Consider the following 19,532-nt stretch of genomic DNA (forward strand, 5'->3'; position numbering starts at 1 on the left):
GAGCGTGACAGGGAAAACAAGACAAGCATTAGCATAGCCAATAGTTCTCGCCTTTGGGACCTTATAAGTGTTTAGCCATGCAACAGTTGATGTTGTTGCACCAAGGATATTGTGCTGTATAACTAAACACTTTTAAGGTCCCAAAGGCTATGCCAATGATTGTTTGACAAAGCCAATAGGTCTACTTTATATATGTCAATGTGCTGATCTCTTGAGAAAGCTAATAGGCACACTGCTTTTTGTATTTTGACCCTTTGACAAAGCCTGTAGGCCTTCGTTAATTAACATGACACTGTTTACATTGTTAGATCACATAGTCAGCAGCAGCGGAAGCTGGGGGATGTGTGCCAATATAGCTGGGTGCAGGGCTTGGCTGAAGGCAATGGACTTCTTACTTTAAGTTTTAAGAAAAGCATGCAAATTCACTGAAAAAAACAAAGGTTAAACTGAAGTTATAGTTAGGATTTGTAATGGTCTTACTGTAAATTTACAAAAACCGTAGAAACCCACAAAAATAAACAGTGGTTAAAGGGACATTCTTGTTCCGTGAAAATGGCAAGTAAACCATACTCTTTTAGATGAACAGAACCAGTGTAATTCACCTGTTATAATTATCTCAAGTAACTATAACTCATGCTCTAAAGTAACTCGCTCCCTTGTCATGCACTGCTGAGGACCTCACATATTACATCACTCATGACATGTTGATGATTGAGCATGAATGTGTTATCAAGGCATTAAAAAACAGCACACTTACACCCATCTGTTGGTGAGATAGCAGGTATGTATCGATCCAAGGGTGAGCGATCATGCATTTATATGCTCTGAATGAGACTGATACATTTATCCAGCCAAGGAAGTAAAGGTAGGTATATACTCAGCCATAAATCAGGAAGCATACATTTTCCAAGACATAGGGGGGGTAATATTGGTTTTGGGAAGAGTATTTTTACTAGACAGAAGAGTGGGAAGTGGGAAGACAATTCTGGGTGACATCTAGCCAACCGTGATACAGGAGTGGATGACTGATTAAAAGTGAAGGAATACTGATGAAGCAGATGCATTACAATTTAAGAACAGTTTTCCCACATTCAGCAGTTTTCTCCTGGAAGATTCACTCATTAACACTCCATCGCACTGCAGTAACGACAGAATTCTTATGTCTACTTTTTACTTGCAGGATATTGTACAAGGCTATTGATTCACACACAGAAGACATGGGTCCCATTTATAACTACAGAGTGGAGATGGCTATCTTCTTCATCATCTACATTATTCTTATTGCATTCTTCATGATGAACATATTTGTAGGCTTTGTCATCGTCACTTTCCAGGAGCAGGGAGAGCAGGAGTACAAAAACTGCGAGCTGGACAAAAATCAGGTATGGACTATCAAAAAACCTTCTGAGCTCATGAAATGAGCTGCACGTTATGGACAGCATTGTTAAACAATCATCATAGAGGAATATTTAAAATGTACTCCAAAAACCATTTTGTAAAAAATTAACAACTGATGGAAGGAAGATATATTATTGTCATAAAAAGTATTGGGCAATACTTTTCTATCCGAAAATCAAATGTTCATTTGGTTTGATTCATTTACTTTGCATCTCAGTTTCCAGTTATTACACACTCATAACAAAAATCCTGTACTTTTCCTTGTTCAAAGTTAGCCCACGTTTCCGAGAATGTTTAAAAAATTAATTATATTTCTTAAGCTCCATTTACAAGAGAATATTATCTTGATAAAATAAAAAGAATTCCATTTTATATCGGCATTGTCCTTTGAAAAACTTATGAGTCTAAATCTACAAGCTATATTTTAAACTGAAATGTTCCTGTTGGTGTAATGATATGCTTAGCTTTATAGTCTTTGTTCAACTTCAACCGAAATATGTGCTAATATCAAAAATATTGATGGTGTTTCCGCAGTTCCTGGAATTTTGATGTTAACATAAAGGTCTCACCTTCTGTAAATGAGGACCAATGAGTGTCCTTCTGCACCCAGTCCTATTTATGGTATTCGACCCTGCACTTTTTCATAATGTCCCTGGGCTTATCTACCTTGACATTTTCTTTCTGTCCCTCATCCACCTATCATTAAAAACGTCACTTCTGCTTCTTGTCTTTGATGCCCACCATTTTGTCCCTTTTGCCAGCAGGCTCCCTGTCTTGGTATCTGTCAAATCCTGCTCCCTGTTACATTATACATTTCCCCATTTGTCTCACTTTCACTCTCACAGTGAGACTGGTGCATCATGGACATGATTGTGCAAATGGCAGTCACATTCAAGTTGGAAGCTCCTATAAAACATTTGAACCAACAAATGTTATTGAAGACCATACTCTCATTCCACTTTCATTCTTTCTCTTTTTCTTCTGATAATGAACACATTTATGTTCCATTAAACTAACAAATCACTGTTTTATGCCACTCTTGTAGGCAAAGATCTCTGGCATTCAATTTACTTCTCTTTAAATATAGCTATGAAAATGATCCCACCTAAAGTTTAATCCCTCCAGAGCAGGGCCGGACTGGCCATAGCGGGCACTGTGCGCTTTCCCGGTGGGCTGCAAGGGTGGTGGCCGGTTTTGGATCCCTGGGTGGCCGATTTTATTACCGGGGGGCGATTTTGCAGCATAGCTGCAATATCAGCCTCAGCCCCCTGTAACAAAAGCGGCAGCATTGAGACAGGAGTAGTGCTTTCCACTAGCACCCGCTAAGCCTCCCTCCTGGGGGCCAGCAAGCTGTTTGCCGAGGTTGGTTTCGGTTCCCAGTCCGTCTGTGCTCATGAGTCATACATTCTGCTGCATTTTTACAAATGTTCTGTGCATTCATGTTCGATTGTGCATCAATTAATCACTAAAAACATGTGAATTACATTTTGGAGACACATACCCATTCACAGACTCATGCATTTCTTCATACCCCGAAGAAAACAGAGACTTTCTTTGTGGGATAAAGGTGTCTGTATAGCCTTTTTAAGCAATCTTCATTAGTCCTGGCTGAAATTTCCATTATGCTGGTGTAATCATGTCCAATTTGTGGTATTTTGTATTATGCGTGTTATGAGAAGCTCCCAAAATTACACCACTATGCTAGTTTTAGCGTGGGAGCAAAGACAAAATAAGAATGAACTAAGAGTGAGTGTTCTATTGTTCTTGGCACTTGTATTTTGTTGTGTGGATATATATATCCTGTTGATATCGGACCATATTAAAACTTGGTAAAGTCAGTGTTTTCTTTAGTGCCATCTGGTCTATCTCTAACAACTAAGGCCTTATTCCAATGTCGGGTGTACACCGTATCGGTATGAGAACCAATCGACCATTGGTTGGCGGTTCCGCATACCTAATTACAATGCGACCGCACATAGTGCAGTCGCAAACTCCCATTTCCCTATGGGAGCTTGTGCTGCGGCCGTAAACCGGTCGTAGCACAAGCTCCCATAGCTCCCATAGAGAAATGGGAGTCTGTGTGAATCCCTGCACCGTGTGACAGGGGGCCTTGCTAGGGGCCCCCAATGTCGCTTTCTGACAGGCTTTCCATGTCGGAAAGCCCAACATGGAAAGCCTGTCAGAAACCGACATCTTGATCCCAACGATGGAAACGCCGTCCATTGGGATTACGCACCAGTCTCTGACTGGACGACGGGCTCCTTGCAGAATGACTGACGGTTTTCAGTTTCGACCGCCTACATAGTAATGCGGCGGTTGAAACTGAAACTGCAATGAGGCTCGGAAAGCTTCCGGCACTCATCATAATTGGGCACTTAATGTGAAAGCACTTCTGCTCCACAGTTTGGACACAGGTTGCTTTGCACAGCTTTTTTCACCAAACTTTCAAACAACATTGATTTGCAGCCTGGCATGGTTAAATACACAAATCGCTCTGAACCAATGCCAGTTCTTGAAGACTGGTGACAACTCACATATTCAAGATCCCAAGAATATGTAATTTCGAAGAATTCAGGAATTGGAATGCAATATTCTACTGGAATATCTAGAACTACCATGAAACATTCCTGGGCATCTTCTTGAGATTTTAAAATAAATTGTGTTCTACCTATACACAAGTCGAATACCTGTCGCAGAATGAGGCCCATATTGGTTAGCTTGCACTGCCCAAAGTTGACATTGCTTTACATAGTAGCTTATTTATCTGTGTTCTCCTAAATTTTGTCAATTAGTGGGTTAAACTGAAAAATAACTTTTACACTTACATGACAGTAGTAGAGTATTCCAGATAAATAAACAAATTCAGGTCCTTCCATATCCTTTACATCATCCACTTTCATTTGGTTCTGTTGATGTTGCTCTGCCTTTGTGACTTTTGTGCCTTTCTCATCTACTGTGCTTTTCTCAAACATCATTTGCCGGAGAATGCAATATTTTGAGGAATTGGGTATTGACCAGTGGTGACCGCAACTTAACTGGAGGAAATGGGGATGGGGGTAGGTGGGTAAGGTAAACAATAGAAAATATTTTTTTCTTAAAAGCTGCTGCCTCTCTGTCCTCTTCGCCCACATCCAGGGGCTGGAACCAGGAACAGTAAGCACTCAGGCTTCCAGACTCCCCTAGCCATAGCAGCGTTGTGATTGGTCTGAACGCCATGGTTCGGCGCTCAGAGGAGGACAGGGGCCATGGGCATGTTCTTCACCCAGGCTGTAATATAGCCTGGGTGAAGAACATGCAAAGTGTGCAGGTGTGTTTGGCCGGACCTATAGGGCACTTAAGTGAGTGCCTACCACTCCTCCCCTGTTCCCGTTAGAGCAAGCTCTGCCCTGCCCCTAACCAGCCGAGCTACAGAAAAATAAAATGATAATATTCATTATTATAATTTTTTTTCTCCCTTTTTCAACTGCTCACGGAGAAGTGTGGAGCCGCCCCTGGTATTGACCCAGATGAGGATGATAGAAACTTCTCAGTTGATTGTGCTCTCTAGCCAATAAGATGTCTGCATTTACTTTTCTCTCACCAAAAGAAAGACAGTGCAGTCCATAAAGTGACTTAACGTGTGAAAGTGCAACATAACACATCATTCCTTAGAAACCTTTTGGCATATATATTTATTGTTGCTGCATCCAGACTTACTAATTGTGACTTATAGTGACAGCATAAGCTTATCACAAAGGAAACGGTTCTCTGCACACATACATATCTTTCACTAACAGTTATTGCATGCTGAACCTACTTATTTTGGCTCCTCTGTATGGTCAAATTTCAACAAAACTAACTCAGTCAGTTCTGTTGAGATATGTGATGAAATCGACCACATTTCCCATCGCTCAGTTTACTAGGTCCTGCTCTGCATTCAAATTACAGCACAAAATAATTGTTGAAGCCTTAGAGGTTTTTTTAAACCAGCTGTACGTTAAACTGACTTTTCTAGATCATCAAGTTCCACCAGTTTTTGTCGTAGTGCTCTATCTTGTCTATTGAGGCAAGCTGAATACTTTCCTGCTTTTTTTGGCGGTAACGTTTTTATATTAAACTCTGAATACTAATTCAACATTGGCATCAGGCACACAATTTGTTTCTATCTTTTCTGGAGCTCCTTCAATACACTTGGAGGTGATTTTTTTATTTGGAACAGGAACAGCTAGTGTACAACTTTGGAGAGCAGATTTAGCTTTTTGAATTGCTAAACCTATTCTAATGCCTCTCTGCATGCTGCTGTACTTCACATCTGCAGCCTGTCCCATGCTCCTAGTTAATTTTGCATATTATAAATTTAGCCATATGTTGATATTTCCGAAACTGTCTAATAGTTCTTTGTTCGCATGTGGAGCAGCTTGTTGAGGTCTGGTTGACCTTTTACAGGAGTCTGCTGAAGAGAGCCACCTAAGACTGACATGTTTTACTTCAAATAGTAGGTTATAGTTTGTTCTGAGAACTTTCTGCATTCTCAGGTGAAAAAAGTCCAGCATCAAATTTGACACCATGTGGACCTCATCAGTAATGATGACCTTCAGTTACTTAAGAACTCTATGAACTTCATGACACACATCACCAGATAATCTGGGGTACTCTTGTTTGCTGTTATATTCCAGTGGCAACATTAGAAAATGATGCAAAATGTCATCTTTTATGTTGTGTGCTGCCAGATCAGTGAATGGTGTTGTAACAGAAGAAAGGTTTCAATCTATCTTTTATGTACGTATGCATTAAGAACTTGTAGAAGGAAACTTTTCTCAGTGCCTGCCTGACCACTAACATAGAGAGGTGGAACATGGTACAGGGCAATTCTGATTTTTCATGCAGTTGCATGGTTAACTAATGTTGTTGTATCTTTGAAAATCTGCTGCACTTTGTATAGTATTTACCCATGCTCTATATCTGGGATTGAAGTACTTTCCACATTTGTATGGCTGAAATTGCAAAACCTGCTGTTTAAGGGTTTTATTCTGAGACTCATTTGGAATCTCGCAAGTAACATCCTGCTGAATAAATAACAAAACTGATTTATCACTGTCCTCTCCAAACATTGGTGCACCTTTTATCCATCTAATGTGAATATATAGTGCGGCTCTTGCTCGATACTCCTCCCTTCAAAAGTAGTCAACAACTTCTCAAAGTGGAGGATTTTTGTGTTGCAGATAAAGCAAAGTATTACTTGAAAGCTATTATTGAAGTACCTAAAGCCATTTCCTGGATCCATGAAATACGGTCTCCAGGTGTCTTAAAATTGATTTCTGCAATATTTAATTAAACCTACCTAAGAAACTTGTGAAGATCATCTCAAGCATACTCTTCACAGCTGAGAGTTGCAAACCAGGTTGGTGCTCCTAAGTTAAGCATCATCCACTTCAAGGCAGCATGCCGACGGAACCAGAACTAATTTGCACCACATTGACATGCCATGACTTTCTTGAGGTTATCCTGAAGAATTTCTCTTTACCAAAGCGTTTCTCAAGCAATTCTCTAGTACTCATATGCTCCTGTTTTGAGAATGAGTGCTACAGCACAGCACACAATAGCCTATTCACTTTCTAAAAGAAGATGAAAACATTGTGATTATTCTGTCTAAATCATGGATGTTCAGAAAATAGTCCAGTTGACCTATACTCAGAAGCACGGATCTGCACTTGATGATCATCAGAACGGCATCCTTCTCCTGTAGAAAAAGAGAAGTGCCTCAATTTGATACTAAAGAAAGACATCACCTCTAACATCTCCATGACATTTCTAAAGTCTAGTGGGTGAATACTATAGAGCTCATAGATGTCTTCTCCTTTGACAGAATCTCAAACTGACCACTCTCCCTAAACTTTGAAGACCGCATCCCAAGTGAAGACAAATGTTGATCTATGTCTACATCATTGTATTACTTGTATTCTGCTTTCAAGAATAGTAAAGAGTTCTTCACCTTATCTAAGCTAAAAGGGTGTTGCCAAATTTTTCTATCTTTTGTAGGCCCATCGTTCATTAAAACCACTAGTAGTTCTTCAATTTCTCTGTGTACTCCAAGAGGTTCAATGTTCTCCTTCAGCTCTAGTGGAAGATATACTACTTCTCCCTTTTACCTGTCTCGTTAATACCTTAATTCTTAACTTGTGTTTTTCCTGCTAATTGTTTAATAACTGTTTGATGTCTCTCATCCTCATTATGCTTCATTTGCATACTTTTTCCTAAATGTTTATCTGCTCTAGATTGAGTGCTTCATTCATGCCCTTCTTCTTTTCTGTAATTTTGGTGGCATAATTTCTGCTAAATATGTAAACCTACAGCAAAAAGAATGAGATAATTAAAAGAAAAACATATTTTTAGATGCAAAAATAATATGTAGTAATTAATTCATTTTATGAAAAGATTCATACATAAAATAGGTAAGAAAATTAACAAAATAGAAGAAAATGCATATCAAATGCTAAGAGTGTGAAGCTAAACCTAGGAGTTGCATCCCAAGGGGTAATATAGAATCTGTGACAAGCAATACACTTCAAAGTTGTAGATACATAAGGCATTAAATACCACATTTATTTGGTGACACAATTAAAATATGTAGTTTCTAGGTATACAAATTAGAGTAACCTAATCACATCACAAAGGTCCAGCATTGTAAGTTATACTAGAAGATTAAAATGTTGACACTATGAATGTTGATGTAGGCCCACTGCTTTCAACATTACAATGTCCTGATTCACAGACTCTACCTCTCTTTTTCCCTGAGCTCTAGAATATGTCAATTTGGCAGGAAAAAGACGATGGTGATGCTGTGAAGCAAGACATGCAAAATGTGTCTAGCTCCTTCCTCTATTAGCTGATAATGTCACTGCAACCTTGAAAAGAGGGAGGGGGATTTTGATTAGCTGTCATGTCCCTCAGCTCTCCCCAATGTTAAAAAACAGTTTCACAGAGCTCAAGCAAGAGGGCTCTGAATTTTCCCTACTCTCATAACCCTTGCTCTGTGTGCATACACCACTGACAAGCACACACAGGAAAACAGTGAAACTAACTCAAGTATCGGAGGCATGAAAGTTTATGGACCCTTTGAGTTCCCCAGAAGGCAATTAAATAAATAAAACTAATTTCGTAGCGCGCGCTGCATCGCAATTTGCGATGTAGGGCGCGCTACGAAATTTGTTTTATTTATTTAATTGTTTACTTACCTCCAATTATCCATATTCCGCTTTTTAGTACCCCCGACCCTGCCCCTCCCCCGCCCCACCTTTCCGCCCCACGGAACACCCTCCACGGGCCGCGGCTGGCTTTGGGTCCAATAGTAACGTTAATCTACTAGGCCATCAGTAGTAACTGGCCCTGATTCACTCAGACAGAGTCCAGTAACACCTTCCTGCCCCAGGACTCCTGAACAAGCATCCACAGTCCATTGCCTTAACTGCACCTCCCCCACCAAATAGTGAAATAACTGCCAAATTGGCAGTCATTTCTTTAAACATTCCCAGGAACTGCATCATGGCGGTTCCTGACAGTGCTTTTTGCTGTTTGGTGCAGGGCTCCGTCAATGCCACAAAGCCCTGTACCAAACTGTTTTCTTTTTTATTTTCAAAAAGAAAATTCCGAAATGAGCTTTTCTTTTTGAAAATAAAAAATAAAATGGGCACCTCACTGTGGCATTCTTAGGTTTTTTACTGCTCCTTACCGCAAGGGTTTTCCTGGCAGTGACAGGTAGTAAAAATACAGCTATATGACTACCCATTGTAATTGGGTGGCCGGACATATAGCCAATTCTCTGACATAGACGCCACTGTGGTCAAACTGTGGTCTGTCTGTTTTCAAATTCTACAGGCGGCCTTTATGTTGGTGGCAAGCACACTCTGTAGCAACGGAGTATGCTTGCCGCTAACATTTATATCGGGCCCATAGTTGTAAAATGTAAGGAAAATGTATTTGACAAAGAAATGAAAAGAAGAAAAGAAAAGAAAAAAAAAAGAGGAGTGGCAAAATATGTACATGGCTTAGGAGAGAATAGGAGGTTGTAAGGCACAGAATCCAGTACACACCAAAAATCTGGACCTTTTTTATGACCTTTATGTGTCATTTCTCAACTGTGCAGACACGGTAAGAAAATCAGAAGCATTCCATAATATACATTATACTGTAAGTAAATACTTTATGCTATCACAGGGCTTTGTTAAAACACAGCATTGCTTTATATATATTTTTGGATAGCACCCAGTGTCTTGGCACTATAAAGTTGTATGTGTTTTTCATGTAAGTCAAGATAGTATGCAAGAATTTGCTAATAGTTGCCTTGCAGACTCAGAAAACATTGCTGATAAACCTCTGTAACTTTCAACTCTCCATCCTCACTATGTTACCTTAAATAACATTATTGCACTTAAAATTGGAGAAACGTCCATACTCCATCATTAACCATAGTCAGTACCATACTACTATAAGAAGAATGCAGTACTTTTACCACATATATGTAAATGGATACCAATTATTTTATCTAGACAACTACAGGAATAAAGCAACCCTATAGTCTTCAAAATCACATTTAAATGTCCACACTTTTTACATATTTTCTACTCATAAATGCTTCATCAACGAATACAGTACATAATTCAATTTCTTCAGAACATTAATTTCTACATTTAAGAAAAACCTCATAAACCCAGAAACAGCGAAAGACAGTGTAATTTATGTGTTAGTTGCAATACTCCTCTGAATATTAAAAAGCACAATCTCAACATATACATAATTTTAAAAGATATTTTATACATTTATTATTAACTATCTTTTCACTGCACACATACCAAACATCACTGTTAGTGTACCTTGCTTTACCGGTAACAGAAGCTGTATGTAGAAATAAGGTTAATAAAGTGCTGAGTAGCACATTGAAAATATAATATTGACTCTAAGAAGAACTAGAAAGAGAATTCAGCTAATGCCCCTCTAAGCCAACCTGAGGTAAACTCAGCTCCGAAGCACTATGTGGGGCATATATCTATCTTAAGGCTTAGAGCTCTGCACCCAATCAGAGTAAAGCTTTTCTGAAATATTTAGTAGAAATGTACTTCACCTTTCAGGCTAGGAAACACATATATTATTTGTTCATTGTTATATACATTCGTCAAACTTATCATATTGCAACTTGTTCATTCGCTCAAAAACAGCCAAGCTTAATATTTTAATTTTTTTTTGCAAATTTTGCCGGGACCGTGATACTCCTGTGGCCCCAAGGTAAAAATCCACTCCACCAACCTTTTACGGGGGTAACTCTCTCTCCAGTACCGCAGTAGTGAAGTGAACCAATGTAAATTAAAAAATTATAATAATTACATCGTCCACCTCCCTCTAAATGGCACATCTAGCAGTACAATGTAGCTCATATCGTGTGGCCGAACCTCCTGACACTCACCCCACACTACAATGAGTGATTTCCCTGCTGCACACAACCTGTGTGAATACATGCAGCAACCAGCCAACTCCACATGCACATGGTCTTTAGCAATGCACACCAGGAGACTGATTGTGTGCACAACTCTCGCAGGCAGCCATCCCACAACTATGTACAACCTTAAACCATGCATATTGAAAGTTGGCCACAGGGTTGGCCTCCGGCAATGCATGCATCATACCACCTGTGAGTATTTAACCCCCTCTGCATGCAAACCCTCCACAGGTAGCTATACCCCTTCTACACATCACCTGTCCTCATATGCTTAACCGTTCATCACATGGTAATGTAGGGTCCTTCACTCAACTCCAAATCATGCAGACTTTATAATCAGATGACTTAGTTTTCCACATTGAAGTCTATGGTGGCCTAGTCTATTTGATTATTGGTTTTCACTTCAACATGGTAGCAAACAATGGCAGCGTACTTCTGTTTGCGTGTGGATTTGTCTTTGTGGCCTAGTACACGCCTCATGCACACCACAGTGAGTTAAAAATTGCACTGGTGACTAAACATAAAACATATTTTCACTAGGCCCTACTTTCACATTTCCTTTTGCATGTTTTCATATGTTACTAATAGAGTAGCTCACATACTTTTCCCAGTGTTCAACTACTGGTTCCGATCTAGTACACGAATACCTTAGTCAGGATCAGTGGACGAGTAAGGTGCAAAGTACGTTTCCTCTTCACTTTCTAAGGTCAAGTTTCACCACACCAATTAACGTATGAAAACATGAGAAATGAAGCCCCCAAGTAGGTCTGATAACTACAGAAAATCATTTAATATGCAGAAAGCTGGAGAGATTTAACTTCTTGTGGTTTCTGTGATGACTGCAGTGGGTGGGAAAGGTGTATGGAGACTGAAACTGACGTCGCTTGCCCGTTTCCAGACATTGGTGTCTAAAAGCTCATAATCAATCAGAGTAGACCAGCACAGAGTTTAAGGAGGGAAAGTGCACGTTGTACAAAGGTTGCATGGTTCGGTGTTGGGTATCCGGTAGCTGCAAAATACTGCACCTAGAGATGTATTTAGTTTGTAATGTCGCAGGTTACCCCCAATGATATGCTGGAGCCAGGACTAGTGCATAAGTACCTTTATTGCCGTACTAGGTATCACACATCCGAGAGAGCGCCGGGCAACAGGCTCCGCTCGCTTCTATCGCCTCGCGCTAACTCGCGCATGCGCAGTAGCGTCCAATATGGCCGCTACGCGCATTTCCGCCGTTACGTAGTGCGCGTCAACTAGACCGCGACACTACATATCTCCCCCTTTTATACCACACAACACAATGTACCTGACTGGGTGGTTAGTCCATATCGTAGTCTCTAAACTTGGACGGTCTCACCACCGCTCGCCCAACCCGGGTGTGTCTTACCGGGGTAGTATGTCCTTCTTGACCTCCTTCTGCGACAGGGCTTCCCCTTCTTCCTTCCGGAGTGCCATGACCTTCTCTCTCTCCATTCTCACCCCCTTCCCGGGTCCTTTCCTCCGTGGCCGGTCCTTCGTGTACCTTTCTCTCACAGTTTTGCTCTTCCTGAATGTTCTCTCCGCACTCTCCCTTTGGAGCTCCTGCTTCCCTTGTCACCTCTTCTGGTGGTGTTGCCCCTTCCATGTCCTCCCGGGGCCATTGTAAGATGTTGTTGCATTTGGCCATACGGTCTTGGGACCACACGTTTCCATCGCTGAGCAACGCTGCTCGGTCATACACTTCTTCCACTCTTAGGGGTGGGGAGTATTTGCTTTCTCCCTTTCGCTTTAGAACAGCCAGCTTCACTCTGACCCACTCCCCTTTTTCAAACGCTGTCTCCTTCACCTTTTTGTTGTGGTTGTAGTATTCAGTGTAAATATGCTGTGCCTTCTCCAGGTTGTGTTGTACCACCGCTGGAGACCATTTGCTGGTGATGGTTTTCTCTTTCCAAGCAACATTGTCTCTGGTGAAGGGTTGCCTTCCTCGTAGGATTTGGAAGGGGCTGTACCCCGTGCTGGTGGGGGTGATGCGATATGCCCAGACCGTACTTTGTACTTCTTTTTCCCAGTCTTTGCCCCTAGTGATGGCAGCCTGTATGGAGCCCATAAGCACCCTGTTGAACCTTTCTACTTGTCCATGACTGGCCGGGTGATATATCGACATGTGTCTGAGTAGAATGCCATTCCTTTCCGCAAATCGGGACCATTTGTCCGAGGTAAATTGGGGACCATTGTCTCTGATTATGGTTCTGGGGATGCCCTCCCTGAGGAATACTGTCTTGAGAAAACGCAGTATTGTGTCAATGTCCATTTCCTCTTGGATGTGTACCTCTGGCCACTTTGAGTATTTGTCCACTAACACGCATAGGTACTTGGGTATCCCCTGATGGTCAAGTACAGGCCCCAAGATGTCCACTGCCACTTCTTCCCACGGGTTACTGGGATTCGTAAACTTTCCTAGAGCAGGCCTCATCGGTTTTAGTATTTTGTCAGCTCCTTGGCACTGCACGCAGTCTCTCACGTGCCTCTCCACCTGCAGATCCATCCCCGGCCACCAATACGTTTGTTTGGTTCTGGCTTTTGTCTTCACGATTCCCAGGTGTCCTTCGTGTATTATAGACAACAGATCCGGTATTATGTTCTCAGGTGGAACCACTCTATTTCCTCTGTATACAAACACACCGTTGTTCCCCACCGACAGCTCCTCTCTAACCTCGTAGAACTGTCGAACCTTGGGCTTCTGTTGTCTCCTCTCCGGCCACCCTTGTACGATGTACTTCTTGATTTCTTCCAGGTCTCTATCAGCCGCATACGCATCCTTCCACTCCTGTCTACTGATGGCCCTTTCCGGATCGTCTGTCAGGGCTACCATCTCGTCTTCTTCATCAGTGCCGCTGGTGGCACTTTCCATTGCTGACGCCCTGCTGAGATAATCCGCTATCTTGTTTCTTGAGCCAGGTATGTAGTCCACGTCGTACCGATACTCCAATAGTTTTAGCGTCATCTTCGCTATCCGGGGTGTTGGGCTGGCATGGCCACTTGACGTCAAGACCTTCACTAGGGGTTTGTGGTCCGTTTTCACTTGAAATCGCGTGCCCCACAGGAACTGGCGATTCTTTCCCATGGCCCATACCACGGCCAACATCTCTTTCTCGATCACACTGAACTTTTGTTCCGAGGTCGTCAGTGTCCTGGACCCGGAGCTGATCGTCTCCGTCACGCCTCCTTGTCTCTCTTGCATGAGCACCGCTCCTAACCCTTTTTTGCTTGCATCTGTCATCAATATCGATCTACCCAGGGGATCGTACCCATGCAGCGGGATCGCCTGGCTGATTTCCCGTTTCACCGTGTCAAACTCTTCTTGCGCCTCTTCCGTCCATGCAAACGCCGTCTTTTCCCTCGTGAGTTGTCTCATGTTGTGTGTTTTCGTGGCGAAGTGGTGGACAAACTTACTATAGTATTCCGCCATCCCTAGAAAGGACCTTACTTCTTCTTTGGAGGTAGGCGGGGGCGCGTCACAGATAGCCTTCACATTCCCTTTCTTCGGTGTTATCCCTTGTTCTCCAATTTCATGCCCCAGGTATGTGACTGATGTCATTCCGAAATGACATTTCTCCCACTCTGCTGTCAGTCCGTTTTCCTCCAAGATCTTTAATACCGCTTCCAGCTTCTCATTGTGGTCTTCTAGCTCCTTCCCCATTACTAGGATATCATCTTGGAAGTATTGTACCCCCTCTATACCCTTGAACAGGCGGGCCATTAGCTTTTGGAAAACTGCCGCTGCTGATGCTAGTCCAAAGGGCATGCGGCAGAACTGATAGCATCCAAACGGAGTTATGAATGACGTCAGTTTCTTGCTCGTGGGGTGCAGAACTACCTGGTGGTATGCCAATTTTAGGTCGATGGTGGAGAACCATTTCACGCCTTTCGTACGGGCCAGCATTTCCTCTATGCGTGGTAACGGGAATTTTTCTACCACGATGCATTTGTTGAGTTCTCGGAGGTCCACACATAAGCGCACCTTGCCTGACGGTTTCATGGCCACCACCAGGGGTGCCAACCACTCTGCGCTGTCGATCGGTTCAATGATTCCTTCTTCCTCCAGTCTGTGTAGCTCCTGTTGCACTGCCTCTCTCACAGCGATCGGTATGTTTCTTACTTTGTGTGTAACGGGGCTGACGTTCTCCTTGAGAACGATTCTGTGGGTAAATTTCTCTAGTTTACCGATCTTGCCGCCAAATATTTTTGGGTGTTCGCATCGCCATCTCGCTGCCGTCGACCATTCTCCATCTAACGTCACTAGCACTTGGGTGTCTCCTCCCGGATTCAGTTGTATGCCCAACTCTCCTTGGTCCATCCACCCGAGGACTGATGGTCCCTTCTCCGCAACGTACAGTTTGCCCTGGGCGCTGTGTTCTTTGAACTGGAACAGCAGTTTCCTGAATCCTACCATTGGAATGGGTTCCCCCGTGTAGGTGACCGGTCGTATGTCGGGCGGTTCCAGATGTGAGCCGAGTGTGGGTTTGAATCTCGCGTTCCACACGGATCTCTAGATGATCGTGTAGGGAGACCCCGAATCCGCTACTATGGGGATTTCTACTCCTCCAATGTGCATGTCGCACTGGGGCTTGCGCGCTCTTTTCCCGTCGATGCCCAGTACTTGGTCTTCCACACATAGGACTTCATCGTCTTCCTCCTGACCTTCTTCTTCCTCTCCTATGTCCTGCGCCACGAATTTCACCGCGCGTTGTCTCCCTTTCCTTCGACACACCTTCTCGTAGTGACCGACCAGGCCGCAGAATGCGCACTTGGCTCTGAAGGCGGGGCACCGTTTGTCGTGCGCCGCGTGGTTCAGGCTTCCGCACCTGTAGCACCTCGACGTTCCTTCCTTTTCTTGCTTCCATGGTTGTTCCGGTTTTCCTTTCCCCTTGTTTGTTCCTTTGTACTCTCCTGGCGCCGTTTTTCCTCTTCCATACAGGTCCGCGTCCTCCACCTTATTTATCGTGAGTCTCGGGACTTGGTCTCTCTTTGCTGCTTCTGCGCAGCGCTTAGTTAGTTCTGCCCTTTTCACGATGGCTATCACGTCTTTTAGCGTCGCATCTCCACTCGCCCACAATTTATCTTGCACTGTCTTGCTTGTCGTATGCATTACTATTTGGTCCTTAATGAATTTGTCGTGTAATGCACCAAATTTACATGTTATCGCTAGTTTTCTCAGTGCCGCCACGTAGTCGTCTATTGTTTCCCCCGCTTCTTGCTTCCTCTGCTGGAAATTGTAGCGGTCGATGGACGTGCAAACTGCGGGTCGATAGTGGTTGTCCAAATCTTCAATGGCGTGTTTGAATACATCGGTGTCCGCTGCTGGTCGGGTGACCGGTGTTAAGTTTTGGAACACCCGTATGCCTTCTGGTCCCAGATTATGTAAGAGTATCCTCTTCCTCCTGGCGCTGGAGAACGCCTCCTCGTTCTCATCTTCCAGTGCTTCGAGGTAATTTTTGAAGTACTCCCTCCAGTCTTCCCATTTCATTTGGGGCTCCCCTGGCCTTGGTAGGAACGGGACTGGCGTTGTTAATGCTGATGCCTGCGCACTCATCTTGGCTTCCGCCTGTTTCCTCGGACTGCCTGGCGCTTCCGTCCTCTCCCCCTTTCTTCGGGTCGTCGGGTTCTCGTCGGAGCTGCCTGCGCTGTCTCCACCCGCTTCCGCCAGGGTCTCTGCTGCGCCTCGCTACGGTTCGTCCGCTTACGCTTCTTTGCCTCTGGTCGGCACACTTAATTCTCACGTGCCTCCCTCTGGTGTCCGTCTGCCACTGCCGCGCTCTCCCGGTGTGCTGGTGTCCGTCCTATACCTCCCTGGTCTGCTCGCCTTGTGGGACGTCGTCCCCTCCGGCTCTCCTGCTGGTTGGGGGCTCTTCCCTCACTGGGGTTCAACAGGGTCCGCTCTGTCCAAGCCTCGTCGCCACTGTAATGTCGCAGGTTACCCCCAATGATATGCTGGAGCCAGGACTAGTGCATAAGTACCTTTATTGCAGTACTAGGTATCACACATCCGAGAGAGCGCCGGGCAACAGGCTCCGCTCGCTTCTCTCGCCTCGCGCTAACTCGCGCATGCGCAGTAGCGTCCAATATGGCCGCTACGTGCATTTCCGCCGTTACGTAGTGCGCGTCAACTAGACCACGACACTACATAGTTTCCCCTCTTATGCTCTGAGAAACTAATTAGAGCTGAATCCACGTGGAAAGAAAGATTGCAAAAGTAGGCTTCTGCTAGGGCTACTGAAGTGGTGAAATTCGCTTTAATAAGTGCATTAAAGAGTACAGTTATTTTGCACCTTACTTGGCTACTCAAAGTGTATACAAGTACATCTGAAGAAATAGAGAAAACAGTTTAACTCAGAGAAATGATGTGGAATAGCCCATTATAGAACGTGAGCATGTTTTGTAGTTGAGTGTCAGGCAGTTCCAAAGTATTTATCATGTTTTCATACGTTAATTGGGGTATAAACCATTGACTTCATCTGGGCTGTCGTTCGATAATTAATCAGTAAACTCTATTATCTTGTATTTCAAATTCCTTCTCACAAATCTTCGTTAACCATATCTGGTCTGGTCGTACTGTCCCTCTCCTTATTCTATTCTCTGATCCAATGATTCATAATGCCAGAAATTAGAGCTACAATAATTCGGCCCTCATAGTAAGGTGCTCTAAACGTGTTCGCTGTCCCCGCATCACCGACTAGATTAAGGAGAAGGGCAGTGCGACCAGACCTTATATGGTTGACGAGGATTTGGAAGAACGAATTGGAAATACAAGATAATAGAATTTTACTGTTTAATTATCGAACGACAGCCCTGGTGAAGTCAGTGGTTTATACACAAATTAACGTATGAAAACATTTAAATTATTTTGGTTGGTGAACAAGCAAGTTTTGGGCAACTGACCAAAGGATGTATGCAGAGATATTTATGGAACAACATATGTAGAGAATGTGATAACATTTAATCCCTTGTAGCCACTATTAGAGTAGGGTTTTAATTTATCCCAAGTAGATTAATTAAATACCCATTTGGAATCAGGTTGCATGAGTCAAGAAATTAATAAAAACCCGACTCATGTATTCATCCCCTCCATTCCCCTTTACACATGTATGTAAGGAGTGTTGCATTGTTGTTTTCTCTCTCTAATGGCCAGCACTCCTCATCAATGCCAGTTATCGATTGAGTTCACTTTTAACAGATTTTAGGAAGTCAGATGTCTCCAATGTTGCCATTCTTGGCTTTCAGAATACATTTCAACTGTTGTAATGTTTTTTATAGCAGAGCATTAATCCAAATAATTGACTATTTGAATTACATGAACTAGATTTCCAGTTTGTATTTTCTGTGTGCAACTTAAAAAAAATATATATATATTTTGTGGAATCCTGAAATAAATATAAGATAAAATCTACAAAACAATAGTGTTGTATTATCAGTATCTCTCTATCAGTGTGTCCCATTAACAGCCACTGGGCTTGTCTGATTGGTTGGATGCCTGGGCTGGATGGAAGTGGCAATCAATAAGTTGTGACTGCAAACCTGACGGCTTTTGTTTGTGAACACCACCATTTATCCTTAATGCTAATAAGGATATTTTTAGAATTGGCAAACATTTTTCACTTCCTATTTACACTAGTTCATATTTGGTAATCAGGAGTTTACTTTCTTATCACACTATCGCCCATTTACTTAACACTCTACCCATCTACCCAATTTTGGACTCCCCCTTCAGTATGATGTGTTATTTCCATAATGGCTTGCCTCATGATTTAGTAGGAAAGTGGATGACGTGTGGTTTAATAACAGGGCAATGCTTTAGGTAGATGTAAATTGACTTCTTTGCTGATTTACTGACTAACTATGGATGTCTGTTTCTCTACTCTCTTTCTTCAGCGTCAATGCGTACAGTATGCACTCAAAGCACGCCCTCTGAGGCGCTACATTCCCAAGAATCCACATCAGTACAAGGTCTGGTACTTAGTCACGTCGTCCTATTTTGAGTATCTCATGTTTGCCTTGATCATGATGAACACCATCTGCCTAGGTATGCAGGTAAGGAATCAGAAATTGGAAGAATTATTTCAACAAAAACACCTGACACCATGAGTAAATAAAAAGGCAACCACAAACTCACTGGCATAACAAAAGTCCCTGCGGTGTTAGGGCCCCGGAGCATTAGTGGCCCCCCTGTGAACGGGCGGCAGCTAGGAGCTTCTAACTGGGTCTGGACGGTGGGGGGCCCTCCAAGTATTTTGCAGGGAGGCCCCCTCAAGTTTTGTTATGCCTCTGCACAAACTGTGATCAAGCTCCCCACCCACGATGCTTGCACAATTTCTCAATCCCATGCTAAAAACCTGATGTCACAGCCAGAGCAGGACAGGACCACAGATCAAAAGCTTCAAAAATTGCCAGTTTAGATCCCATACTGAGGTAGTACCCACATTTTAGATTCAAGCTATTAGTTGTGCTGAGTTCATATCCTGGTGGGTCTGGGACAAAGACAGTGCCCCAGATTTCTCCTCCTTAAATGCTGACCACTTTTTCTGGAAAAAAGTGACATGATAGGATCCTGACTCAGAAGTAGTGGCAACCCAGTCAGAGAAAGAGAGAGCAAACGTTCTTTTATTAACATAGACTAATAGGTCCTGCAGCA

General features: G+C 43.1%; 1 protein-coding gene across 1 annotated transcript in view; it reads left to right on the forward strand.

The window, feature by feature from the left end:
- CACNA1S (calcium voltage-gated channel subunit alpha1 S) overlaps positions 1–19,532 on the forward strand; it is a 753,083-nt gene that overhangs the window by 530,356 nt on the left and 203,195 nt on the right. The window contains exons 25-26 of the mRNA XM_085643164.1: positions 1,181–1,382; positions 18,773–18,931. Coding sequence (XP_085499290.1) covers positions 1,181–1,382; positions 18,773–18,931 — 361 coding nt within the window. The remainder of the gene's footprint in view (positions 1–1,180; positions 1,383–18,772; positions 18,932–19,532) is intronic.

This window comes from Triturus cristatus, chromosome 1_1 (assembly GCF_964204655.1).
Source record: "Triturus cristatus chromosome 1_1, aTriCri1.1, whole genome shotgun sequence".
NCBI classification, from domain to species: domain Eukaryota; kingdom Metazoa; phylum Chordata; class Amphibia; order Caudata; family Salamandridae; genus Triturus; species Triturus cristatus.